The sequence below is a fragment of the Ascidiella aspersa genome, chromosome 8 (assembly GCF_963924565.1).
Source record: "Ascidiella aspersa chromosome 8, kaAscAspe10.2, whole genome shotgun sequence".
Taxonomy (NCBI): Eukaryota; Metazoa; Chordata; class Ascidiacea; order Phlebobranchia; family Ascidiidae; genus Ascidiella; species Ascidiella aspersa.
Window position 1 is genome coordinate 12,817,181 of NC_139454.1, and position 13,774 is coordinate 12,830,954.

Here is a 13,774-nt window from a genome sequence, read left to right on the forward strand (position 1 = left end):
AAAGTCACCAACTTAAATAGGGTCTAGACTCTAAAGAAACGTTATTTTGTTTTGACTTTGGGCAGTTAGACCTTTTCATAGCATAATTGATTTATTTTACATTGAACGAAACAGAAGTAGTTAAAACGTTTGACTGTAATATATCGCAAGTTGGAAACCATCATAAAAGTTGTCCGACCGTTTGAGCTGGGTTTTACAGCTATGAATAATAGCCGCGGCCGAGCAATATCTCTAAACTCGGCTCTGGCAAGCCTGCCGCGGCCTCACGGTATCAGGCGCAGTCAATCAGCTACGACGAGCGGAAGCCCAAAGTCTATTCGAGTTGTTGTACTCGGCGTTGGTGGAGTAGGAAAAACAGGTTAGTCCGACCAAAACTAAACACTCTGACGCATTAACTTTTATTGCGATTATCGCACACCGAACACGTCGTTTCGCGTGAATAGAAATGTTGTGTTGAAAACGTCTGTTAAAGCGATTAAAAAAGTTACAGGCTGTTATCATTTAATAAAGTATAAACCTCTGCTTTTTTGTTCTAACTTTTTATTGATAAATTTCAATTCAGATCCCTTTCAACAGTTTTTTTATGACGATGTTATTAACGGTTGGTTACAATTTAGTAGGCTTCAGCGGTTACCAATGTAAGATTTTCAAAATGACGATCAGACGTGAGTTACCTAATAAACACAAGGCACGAGGGCAAGAAGTGATTAATTGTGGTTTGTACTGTTACAAATTTAACGTTACGCCGACTTTATAGACAAAGCCGTCTAAATCTAAATAGAACCTCAACTGCGAAAGCAACGCTTTAAACAACAATCCATCATTATCACTTGGGGAACAAAAACTTTTCAGTCATGTCGTAGCTTATTTATGTTAATTAGTGAAATACATGAACGCTCTTCGATTGTGATTTGTAAAATACATCAAACAAACCTCAGACCACAATATGCCAATTTGCGTTTAGACGACCCTTATGTTTATTTATACCCTGTCCGCCTTGGTCGTTAAAATTCTGGTTTCTATACTAGTTTTTTGTGTAAATACATAATCATGTGTAAATTAAGTATAATGAAGCACATTTCTTGCTTCTATAGTTGAACTGTGTAAAACCGCGGAGATCAAGTATCATTTTACAGAGATTTTAAAAACTTGATACGGCTTTCGAACAGCACAGTTCTAACAAACTTCGACAGTTCAAATGGTACGAAACGGCGAGGCACTTGCGGTAATTGGAAGAGCAGTTTGACTGAACTTGCGCAAGATAAGAGCCAATCAGCCGCACGCCACTTGTAATGGCACTAAGCCCCTCGCCTCGCTGAGTTGGTTTATGGAAAACGCAAACAACACTGTTTACGTGAAATTTATCACTTGTGTCTCCTTGAAAAACAAATTGTATTTGCTGAATAAAAAAGCTTTTTATACATTTCTACATTGCTTATACATTTTCCACATCAGCCAATTTGTTTTGTCGTTTCAATAGGATGACGTCATTGGCCATGTGCGTTGTATTCGGTTTCATTTGGTTCTTGCGTACTTGTGACTGCGAACTCAAGGTTGTTAAAAATGTTGGTCTCGTTTTGTGGATGTTATATAGCTAGGTAAATTTTGTTTCCACCGATCTATTCATGACGTACCTTATGTGATATACATCACTCAGCATTAAAAACAGCATCCTTCTGGCGCCGGTAAATACGCGACATTTCCGCGTGAATGATAGTCAACTTAATCTGTTTGCTGTGTTCATCGATTGACAAATACCACATTTACGTAAATTTGTTTGGTTTGTTCAGGTTCCGAAAGGCTATGTTATGCCGTTCGTTAATGCTTCATTAAATTTGAAATCCATGAAATAAACCCTACCTGTTAAAAAGCATCTTGACGTAGAATTTCTTGTCAGTTGTTAACTTTGTTTTTGACGATTAAATACTAAGTTGCTGTATGCTAATAACTGGCATGTTTAATTTTTTGGTTGCGAAACAAGAAATACAACATTTTCAAAATGACAACAGGAGGAATATTTATAAAACGTAATATATAGCATATTTTTTGTTTGTAAATTGAATTATCAGAATATTTGTATGCATCACAACATAATATTTCGTTAAAAACAAGTTGGTTAATAAGGCACACACTGTATCAGTTAGGTGTATTTACAATAAAATTATGCAGCTCACACTTTCCATATGACTGTTGAAACGGTAAAGCTTTGAAAGCCGCTCACTCGACACGTATTTTACATTTTTCAATTTATCTCGTTTATCTGCTCCTTGACTTAGTAGTGAAAAAGTCAAAGAATGAAGTTCGCCAGTCTGTCTGTGGGCGCGGTTTAAGCGGCGGATTTATCGCGTATAAATGGAACTTTAATCCCATATTCTTAGTGCTCTCTTGACAGGCAGATCACCTTGAAGTAAACGCGAAATTATACACACTAGTGTCCCGAAAATGTTTTTGTGATTGTGTGCTGTTGTGTTTACAGTTTAGTAAAATCCTATTTGTAGAAGGGTTTTACCTTCAAAACGTCAATAGTAATATTTGTAATTCGTGTTTATTTAACGGCCAGCCAAATCCCTTTGCACAGGCTGTGCTCACAAGACTAAACTGTTCTGCGAAAAGCAATACAAATGTTACTTCCAATGCTTTACGCATGAAAACGCCCACTGCCTGTCGACAAGAGTTGTTGACCTAGATCTAAAAACACTATAGAATTCAATATATTCGTTACAAAAAGTCACATCCTAAAACAGACAATATGACTTTTTATGACTTTATAATTTTGCGAGTTCGTAGTAATAAATAAAGCCCATAACGACCTACTTCTTTTCCTATTATCAGTTTTAGCACTTTCTGTACCACCAAATAAAAAAATGACTTTTACTGACTAGGCATATATGTAGTGTGTCAAATCAACAACATACTAGCGAAGCCAATGTTCTAAAAACTCCTATTGTCTAAAACTTTCTTAACAAGAATTGGACAATAAAAAAAATCAGCTTTAAACTGCTATTTAAATAGTTAGAATCAGATTACCAGAAAAAAACGAAGCAAATACTAGCTGCTTTGAAATATATATATCAATAAAATATTAAGGTTTTACCTTTCTGTTTAACAAATTCTGTTTATCTAAAATCTAAAGTCATAGACAGACATACTTTTTATCTGTGATCAACATCGCGATAAAATTATGACGTGTTTGTGGCTCGCAGAAATTTATCAGCACTTGACGCAATTAATAGTTTCAAAGCACTGGGTGTTAGTCGTGTCATGTAGTCTCCTTCGGTGTTATCCACCCATCAAAATGTCACTTTTTGTGACGACTTATAATTCTTTGGCACTTAAATGAAGAAATGTCTTTAGAAATATATAGCGAATTGATCGTTAAATTAATTTACACAAAACCTAAGAGATGAAATAACCATTCCGTTTTTCGAGGTGGTTTGTTTAACTGACAGTTATGTTATCAATGAATATGCCGGTTTGCCGCTTTATCTCCATATGTGTATTTCAACGCCAACAAAACTATGCAATTTAGTTCGTTAATAAATATGCAACCACGCGGAATGCGAATGCGGTTCCAATTTAGACCGAGAAATGTTTAATAAATGCGCGGATCTTATGTTATTTTAGTTTTATTTAAGTTGTCTATTTTTTAGTTTAATTTCGAAATAATTTTATTGTGATTAAAGTTGTTACACTGTCACATTGTTACAGTTGTAGATTAAGTAGTTGGGCAAAAACGTTTGAATCTATGTCAGTCGTCCACTCTTATATCTGCTGACTGTAATTTTAACGCAAACATTCGAAAAGAGGTTAACGTTAGTTTCGACTCGTGTCTAATTGTTGCTCAAGTATTTTGTCCTACTTAAAAGAGTCGTGTTAATTACGGACCAGCACGAAATCAACTATTTTACGAGTCAAGTAAAGGTTGGCGTAAAGCATTTTTGTGCTGTTTTCGACTGCTTTGTGCTATCATTTTAAGTTGTCCACTTAGAACGTTACCCATATCACATCATTTTAGGTTTATTACACGTTAAAACGGTTTAGATGTGGAAAGAAATGTGTTATTTTGCTCAAACTCTATTGAAGCTTTAAACATATTTCCTTTCGCAGCACATATCCTTAAGGTATTTGTAAAGGCATAGTTTTGTTGCGTATAGGATACCACTGTAAACGTATTAAGAAAATTAAAAGATTGTGATGCGTTTTTGCAGTTAAATATGCTCCTACAGATTTAATATTCTTCTTCACACTTTATGTGATATGGCAGAAAGAGTTTGTTGCAACTGAACCCATTTAAAAACAAAGGCAGTGACCAATAAATAAAGATGCACTAGATTTATGATTTATTAATTTTATATCACAAATCTCTATTTTTAACCTGGTGGCTTGCTGTGTTTTGTACATAAATGGTGTTCAGTTTAGTTACAATCCACTAAAACTCTTTTAACGGTTAGGTTGTTCTCGTTGTTACCTGGCACAATTCAATTAAATACCAGGGTGCTCTTCCTCGAAACTACCAGTACCAGAAAACATTTACACTAACCTTTATTGATTAATTTTAAACTACGCGTGTAAGGCTTATAGTTTCAAATACCACGGAGAAAAATGTTATTGGTGTGAAAAGTTTGTTTAGCTCATATTTATATTAACGGCTTTTTGATAACCGGTCGTGCGAGAAACAGCCTGTCTATAACTAGCCTTCCCCTCGCCTTTGCCGTATTTGACGAACATAGTTTAGGCGTAGTCAAGCGACTCAAAACACTTAAGCCTTACATATGTTTTAAATCAGAGTTTCACCTTGGCGTATTCATGTAACAAAATTTGACATGCAAAAGTCGAAATGTTTTGTTCAAAGATTATTTCAAAGTCGAATCACGGCAGTAGTTTTTTCAGTCATTGCAATAGGTGTTGCTTACCTTCATGGAAGAGTTGCAATTGCTCTACATGACATCGTTTTAGAACTACTCTTGCGTCAAGCGGCTATCAAGTGGCGAAACAAAATACCTCGAACACTAGATTTAAATTCTTACAGTAGACGAGTTACTATTTGAGGCGAAAATAAAAAAGCCTTTTGAACAACTGTGGCTGTGCAAAATACAATTTGATTGTTTTGTCAACAGAAAGTTAGCGATCTTTCCTATTCCCCACGTATCGTCTTAACAGAACGGTTTGCAAATGCTTAACACAACTTGCTTATTTAAGGTAACGAGTCCTGGTTGATTCATAGAATGATAAAAAAGAGTCGCGTTATGTCCTGAGATTATATTTTGAGCATGGTCTCTTTTCGCAAAATGTCAGGAACAATAACAGATACCTCGAGGTAAAAATTATTTGTTTAACGAAGTTGGTTTAATTTCTCTCGATAAAAACAGTTTATCAATTCGGGGCAACAAACCGGATGGCTTTGGTACTAATTGTTTGATTTCACTTGGCAAAACATAATTGTGGCTTCGTCGTTAAACCCGAGAAACATTTTACGCTTTACTCTTTTTGCCGAGGCCTCACTTTATGTGGAATATAAGTGTAAAAAACGTAACCACTGGTAAAAAAAAACGTATACTACTGTGAAGAGAAATACCAACAAAATACATTTAATTGTTCGTTTAATACAAACTTGACGGTTGAAGTTGCCCTTTTAAAGCAAAACGTTTTAAAATGTAAATGATTATTAGTATATTTGGAAAAATGCTATCGCCGTGATACATTGCCTGCGTTACTGAACCGTGTATGTCGCTATTCTGTTAGCCGAGCTCAGTAGCAAGGTTTGGGGTCACTGCTGTTTCCAAGTTTGACAGCCCAGGTATCCGCTTTGGCGGCCCTGTTCGAGAATTTCCTGTGTTTCCTGTTTACATTTTTGATGAGTTACGTTACAGGGTCATTAGGCTTCGGTTTAGGTAAAACTATTTTAATTAAATAGCCTAAGCCGTTTAAACTAATTAGTAAATGGTTGGTATAGCTATCCAATTTATTTTTCGAGCATTACATGTTAACCAACTATATTTACCTTTTTACATTAATTTCAGCAATGGCTGTTCGGTTTATTACGAAGAGATTTATTGGAGATTACGATCCGAACTTAGGTAAGTTGTGCGAAAAAAATAGGGTAACTAAAAATCACTAATTTATTCCTAAATATAAGACAAAACTTTAGTTTTATGTCGAGGATTATAGCAGCCCCCGTCTTAGAGGCCAAGTATTCCAGGCCGGAAATTTGTAATATACTGATCAAAAATATATTAAAAATATTTGAAAGTAGATTTTAAATCGTAAAAACTATTAGGATTAGTCGAAACGGTACTGAAGCTTCAACTGTTTAAATAAACAATTATCGCGTTTTTAGAAAGCATCTACAGACATACAACTGTCGTTGATGACGAGCTGGTCAACTTTGAAATAATGGACACAGCTGGACAGGTCAGTAAAAAAGCTTCCAACTGGCTACGGTAGGTAGCGATTATACGCTAGTTGGAGTTAAACTTCAGTTATTGGTGGGCGGTTTCCTGGACTGAGCTTGCTCATCCGAAATAAGAGACGGCGGCCGCGGCCTGGAGGCTCAAAATCGACTACCTGCTGGTTAATGGCGCCAAAAATCTCTCTAGTCTCCATTCTTAAATATTATCCGAAAATACTAAATTGGCTAGCAGGGGCGGACCCAGGATTTTATTGGGCGAGTGATAAACAATTTCAGATTTTAGCGTGCTGATCTCGAACTAACTTGTGCACAAATATGCAACTTTTTAACTGTGCAAACCGCCAAAAATTTTAGCACATTGCTCCATCAATACGAGGACCATTAACTTCACAGATGAATGGTTGACTGAAATAAAAGTTCGAACGAAGCGCATACATCGAAAAGATGCAGTTAAATAGGCAAAATGTATTCGTCTGGTATTTTATTTTCCGAAAAAGCTGTTGGTTATTGAATACATTTTTTTGACTGCGGGTACAACTTTTAAACGTTTCTTACAATACAGTAAATAAATGCTAGTTTTGTTTTTCCTGAATTATACTGCAAATAGTTTTGTTATATTTTTTAAATTGGTCTTAGGATATCTGTCTTTCATATGAAATTACCCCGATAAACGTGCTATTAAAATCAATCCCACTTAAGCTTTTAGCAAGTAATTGGGCTAGCATTATACCTTTGTAGCGCAGAATAAGCGCCGTGGTGTTTCTTTGTCTGGGAAAGTGAATAGCAGCCTAATTAAAGAAACTTGACAATGTTCCAAGAAGAAATATTTGTCAATTTTCGAACGTAATTATGTTTTGCGGCGCATCACACACAGTTCCTTATTTTTATTTTTATTTGCGCGGGATAACTGGCCAAATGTCATGTGGGTGATTTGACGATAACATTAACCCTACTTTTAGCTGCACTTTTGTAACTTGGACGTACTTTTTTATTTTATATTTCATTTAATTTTATCTTTGAAAATTGACAAAAATACTGTTTAGGAGGAAAACTCTCTGATGTTGGAAGACAAGTGCAAGTGGGGCGAGAGTTTTGTATTTGTTTATGACGTCACAGATAAGTACAGTTTCGACGAACTTACAAGGCTTAAGTTCATAGCCAGCTACACGCACTCAAGGTTACGTGTAAACTTTACGCCCTGTTGGATTCTCATCGGAAACAAATCCGATCTTGCTGAGCACGATAGAATGGTAAGCACAGAAGAAGGGAAGCAGCTTGCCCGCGATCTTGGCTGTCATATATTCCGTGAGATTTCAGTGCGCGAGTCAGTTACCGAGGCTGGGGACGTTTTCATGGATTTGTGGCGCGAGTTTTCGCGTCTTAGCCCTCGGTCGCCCTCCAGCAGTCAGAGACGAAAATTTTCTTACAGAATCCAAGACAAGATTCCTACACTCAGTTCAAATGCTTGCACATGTGCTTCCGAAGCTCTAAAAACGCAAGGAATGAGTGAAATCACTCACACACTTAAAAGACAAAGTAGCGTTCCCATACTACCACTAGTGTCTAGAATCTCCAAAGATTTTCCTTTCAATGACAATAACAACAATCAAAGTGATGAAGTGTGTGACAATGCTTGGAATATTGCGAGAATACCAGAAGCTGATGACGAGGATAGTGACCCTCCAAGTATTGCACCCCCCGAGTATGAATATTCGCGACCAACTAGGACGCGACGGAACGCAGTAGTTAGTGGAGGGCTTTCCCTCGCTGCACCCCCAAGTTATCGAGTCGGTCGTCGAAAGGCTCTGAGCAAATCAGTCAGTGTCGACAACGTCTTTCCTAATCTCGACGAGATCTCCGCCACAGCAAGTGACGCAGCGACACCGCTGTCGTCATCATCGACTGCTTCGTCAACTACGTCATTAAACGGAAATCTATCAGTCGCGCCAGACTTTGGGGTTAAGGTAAAGCCTAACAATACAATTCGAGCAAGAAGTAGTTCTGATGCAGGCCACACTACTCATACCGGTCACGACCTTGCTTCATTGTATAAGGACCACTGTATGCAACACAGATCACGCAGATGCGACACAAATAAATTGAAGAGGCCTTATAGTCCTGTACACCCCAATCGAACTTTGACATCGACTTTCGAAGTAGGGGGATTTTAGTGATTATGGCGCCGATTATTTTTTGGCAACTTTGCGTTAGACCACCAATAAAAACAAGTAAAGGCAAATGTAAATATTTAATACGTTATGCCAAGTTCGATTTTGAGACGCGCGATAAAAATTAGCAAAATGTAAGCCTATTATTCGTAACAGCGTAAAAATAATGCATTTGGGTTTTTAATCGTTTTCTAAAAGCTTTATAATAGTCCTACTTAATTTTTTTACTGTGCTCGTACTTTTATTTCTTTCAACTGTTTTTGTGTTTTAAAACACCAGTCTATTTTAATACATCAAGCGAAATAGACTTATATTTAGCAGGTGCTTCGTATTGGCAGGTGACAGGTGCTTTCGAATTGGCAAGTCATTTCGGGACAACGACTTGACTTGAATTAAGTCGTGTAAGTAAATGAATTGACATGACTTATATTGTTTGAACAAACGACCTGGTTGAAATAAAGTGTTTTCATTATAAAATTCAGTTATTTATCCTAAGTTTTGCACATAGGATGATACGTGTTGCTTGCAGTATGTTGTTTTTTTGTTAAAAAAATGTTTTATAAAATTGGGTTATTTATACAATTAACTTGCTACATAGGCTATTGTTTATTTTTTAGTTAAGTTATTGCTCAAATTCGGACCATTTCTAATTTTTTGTGAGTTTAACGTTTTATTTTCGTATCATTAACTTGATTTACTTTCTCTAATAATGGCATGACTTGGACTATAGGACTTGTTATTAGTTGCAAATACTTGTATTTAAGTCGTTGAAAAATACTGGGCCTATTTAGGGGAAAGCAGGGCAAAACGGACCTCTCGCTGTTCTCGAAAACGAAAATTTGCCAGCGTCAATATTGGGGTGTGAAAATGGAAAAAGGGTGAAAAAATGTATTTTGGGGATGTTAATATAAGGGTAAAATAGTAATTATGTGTTGGCTACTAAAGTGCAAGAAAAAAGTGACGTTATTTTTTCTCTAAATAATTCGTAGATATTTGCCTGTTTATTAATCCGTAGGCTAACAGCTGGACTTATTATTTTTTTGAGTTTCGAGATTTTAAAGAGCTCAGGGTTTCATGGGATGCATAGTGTTGTCGCAAAACGAACCCCTCAAAAGGTAGTTCGTTATTACCAGTGTTATATATCACAATTTGTTTATAACTAGTGAGTTGGCATAGCGTATGATAAATAAAGGCAGTTTACATACGACCTATATTTATAACCATTTAACTTTTAAACAATGCTAATTTCCACTTAGCGCAGGGGGCTTTTTCACGCAACCTTTACGAATATTAAATTCAAAAGTAGCTCTATTGGACATAAAAGAACCGGGGACGGGTCCAGGTTCTCACGCAAACTAGTGTTCAAATATGCAATAAAATTGCCGTTTACGAGTATATGAGTTCTTACGGCGCCACATACCATACACATATAACGTGCACGGCGCGTTTTGGCTGAAAATATTTTCTAAAAAACGTGAAAAAATATTGCGTTTATGTAATACAATGTGGCTTTGTGGGACAAGGCCTAGCGACCCCGATTAAGCCCTTCGAAACGACTAATCTTCCAACACTGTTTAGTACGTATCATTACACATTCAGGACGCTAAATATGAGAAACGGGAGAAAAGATTCATATGAATGAGGAAAATAGATTAGGCAAGGTAATTGGAGTAAAGTAATCTGTGTCAGTCACAGTAAAAAAGTAGTTTTTAAGTTTTTTAAAACGTAACACTAAATGCATATCAAAAAGGTTTTTTCTCAGTGAGTCATTCGCGCCCCCAGTTTAAGAAACCCTGACCTAGAGTTTTAAGGCGTATAAAGCCTTGGGGATTAAAGGCAACGAGATTTATCACGGCGATGTTTAGAAAAATCATCAGGCCATTGGCTTGCCATCTGTAGGTCTGCACAGAAAGTTGAAGCAACAAAGCACAAAATCGTTAACGAGTTTCAAAAGTGTAGGTATCAGATCAAGTGTTTATTAAGCCGAAGCATAGTTGCTGTTAAGTGAAAAACGAGTTGCATATTCTTGTAATAAAAGCAACAACTTTGATTACTTTGCTGGTCACTGTATTCTTTTTAGTTTGTTTGTTATTATTCTATTCTGCATAGTGAGGCTTATGATCGCAATCGAAAAATAAACAGTTTTAAACAAGTTACAGCCTGGTTAAAAATAAATCATTCCTAACTTTTGTAAAATTAGCTGTATTCACGCGAAATATAGCAGGGTAAGCAACCCCCCAATTAAATTAAAAAATATATACATAATTGGCGACCATGTCTTGATTTTAGTTTATCTCACAGAAAAATCACGTTTATTACAAATTTCGGTGGAAAGCTACTTGTTGAACTTAAAAAATTAACAGTAAAATCACAGTAGCATTAAAAAAACATACCCTTTCCAATTTTAACTAAACACAACTTAAAATAGATCATCTTTTAAAGAAATACGTTTTTTTTTATATTTCAAGATATACAGGATTTATCTTAAGGCTACATATAAAAGATAAAAAATAGAGCGACCAAGGTTAGTAACCCGCACAAAGCTGCATAGAAACAATAAATGCTATACCAAGTTATATGAAAGCGCGAAAAAAGAGTAATCCCGTTGAGTCAAAATTTACTACTTGTTGGAGGTGGAGGGTACATCTTCCATCTGAAAACTTTCGTCCGACTCAGATTCCCTCGCTGCATCACTAGAAGTGGAGGTTTTCAATGCTGAGTCCTCCCCCAAAATATTGCACAGTTCGTTGAGGCGTGTCTGCATCCTGGGCATCCCGGCCAATTGCGCTTCAAGGTGCTAAAGCATCCATAGCAACGTTAAATTAGGAGTTCGTTTCTACTCACGATAAAGTATTCTGCCTAGGATTTAAAACTTGGGAGTTAGTATACTTTAATTGACAAACATTCCCTGCCAGATACCAACGCACGTTAAGGCGGGTGCTACAATAGTCTTAACCTAAAGGTGGCGTTGTGACTAAAAATTAGGGACAACCTAAGATTTATACTTGTTGATATTTAAACTAAACTCGTTTTGAAACATATAAACTGTATATACAATCAAAACGTTTCGCTATTGTTGGAACGCGCATATCAATACTTGGGAACCACGAAATATAGGAAGTTGCAAAACACATGAAAAGACCCACGACAACTTTAAAGCATAATATATTATCGCACCTGCTTTTCATCGTTCAGTGAAAGGCGGGTGTTTGTGTCGAGTTCGTCAAGTTTCCAGCCTCCTTCACCATCAAACTGTAGAATATGGGAATGGAACTTCCTGTGGGTAAAATACCAGTGGTATAAGATGGAATAAAACAGGTATTGAACTAGTGCAATTTAATCGTCGGCCGTTTAGTCAACAAAAGTAAAACTTGTTTCAAACAAAATAATGGTTGGGGTATCGAGATGGCACCGACAATTCCCTTTTTAGGATAACCCCAAAATCAGTGTTAGTTGTGGTGCCTTTAACACAAAACCGGTCTTGCAAATTTATAATCTAAAAATAATTAATATACTACACAACCTAGACCAGTGGTTCTCAACCTTTCATGCCTCGTGGCACCCTTCGAAAGGCTTTTAATCCTCGTGGCCCCCTTCGATTATAAAAAAATCTAAAATTGTGTCCAACGTGTTTTCACTTTTTTTTTTATTTCACCACGTTAATAAAAAAAAAAACGATTCGATTGAACGAAAGCCGATGAAAAAATACACTTAAAATCCAAAATAAGGTAACGTCGCTTCCTGGTCAAATCGCATTATTTTGGCAGAAATAACATTGGTATCGTCATTCTTTCTTCGGGGTTGCTTTTTTAGTTTTGAGCGTAGTAATGACGCATTTGCCATCACAACCGAGCAGTGCAGACACTTCGCACAATTATGGCCGTCTCGTCTAACTTTTGTGAAGCCAAAAGAGACGTAACTCTCGCACCATTTGCGAGTTTTCGACATTTGATAACACAAAACCATGTTTAAGTTTCGTGTAAAAACGTATTTTGAACAGTAAACTTCTTTGAAAGTATGTTCAAATCAACTATCCTTCCCTACTTAACACAATTAATTTTAGCACAAAATTTAATCAATGGAACAACAACAATTATTTTGTAAAAAAAAATTTTCAACTGCTTATATTAGTTTTAGTCTTATTCCAACTTGCGGTTTACAAACTAATAAAAAGCTGGTGAAACGTTCCAAAGAAAAACTGAGTAAACAGGAAAAACACAAAATTTACGGTTGAGAAACCCTGACCTAGACAATCCATGGTTTTAAAAACATCTTGAAATGGTAAATTTATAATCACGTGGTTTGTATAAATAAACAACCTCAAACTAACACTATGTCGACATCAATTTTAACCAATTGTTAGGGTATCTGCTAAGTAGATGGCGTAACATAATAAGTGCTTTACCAAAGCGAAGGTCGATGAGATATTGACATTAGAACAATTCCAGCGTCCTTGGCAGCTTGGAAGATCTTGCCTTCAACGTCGATACTTACAGCTGAAGTACATTCGTCCAGAAGAGCGTAAACAGGTCTAACAAACAAAAATGTTGTCGTATTTTAGGTTTGTTGGAATATGAATGTTTTACACAGGCAACCCAATGATTAAACACCTTAGTGACAACACTTGTTTACAAATTTTAACTGACTTGTGATAAAATAATCTGGCCATTCCCATTCTCTGTTTTTCTCCACCTGAAAGTACATCCTTCCAATCTGCGACAGCATCCCAACCTATATAAACAAAAAATCGCCAATCACTAACCAAACAACGTTTTTTCGGGTAAAGTCTTGCGACGTATCAAAAAATAGGTTTTTAAAGACGAATTGCTCTGATTTAGAAAACAATTGTTGGTAATTCATCGTGAAACAAGCCTGGTAATTCATCGTGAAATTTATTAGAAATTTTATATCGCGGTGAGACTCGAACTCACGACCTTCAATATTTCGGGGAAGTCGTTTAACCATCTGTGGTATCGCACGCAAGAACAATGCAATTCACAGTTTTCTGTTGCATCTTTATCCTACTGCGACAACTTATTAAACACTAACTTCCACAGTGCTCAAGCCTGGATATAAACATGCGCATGTACATAAACAGATAAAGGTAAAATATAGTAAAAAAATTTGCAAAAAAAGCAAACCTTTCAAACAGAGTAATTATAGCCAGCCATATTTAGCGGGTTGGTAGTATGTGTAT

At 36.3% G+C, this 13,774-nt stretch overlaps 2 protein-coding genes across 2 annotated transcripts in view; one reads left to right on the forward strand and one right to left on the reverse strand.

Moving 5' to 3' along the window:
- Window positions 1-125: 125 nt before the first annotated feature.
- LOC146136201 (uncharacterized) lies at window positions 126-8,884 on the forward strand. The gene is made up of 4 exons (XM_083395361.1): window positions 126-358; window positions 6,021-6,077; window positions 6,338-6,411; window positions 7,453-8,884. Exons 1-4 carry the CDS (start codon window positions 202-204, stop codon window positions 8,578-8,580), a joined length of 1,416 nt encoding a protein of 471 aa, XP_083251487.1. The 5' UTR covers window positions 126-201; the 3' UTR covers window positions 8,581-8,884.
- A 1,958-nt stretch (window positions 8,885-10,842) lies between these two features.
- Window positions 10,843-13,774, reverse strand: part of LOC146136202 (ATP-binding cassette sub-family D member 2-like) — a 33,312-nt gene continuing 30,380 nt past the window's right edge. The window contains exons 13-16 of the mRNA XM_083396353.1: window positions 13,224-13,308; window positions 12,983-13,108; window positions 11,755-11,854; window positions 10,843-11,374 (exon numbers count right to left, since the gene is read on the reverse strand). Coding sequence (XP_083252479.1) covers window positions 11,198-11,374; window positions 11,755-11,854; window positions 12,983-13,108; window positions 13,224-13,308 — 488 coding nt within the window. The 3' untranslated portion in view covers window positions 10,843-11,197. The remainder of the gene's footprint in view (window positions 11,375-11,754; window positions 11,855-12,982; window positions 13,109-13,223; window positions 13,309-13,774) is intronic.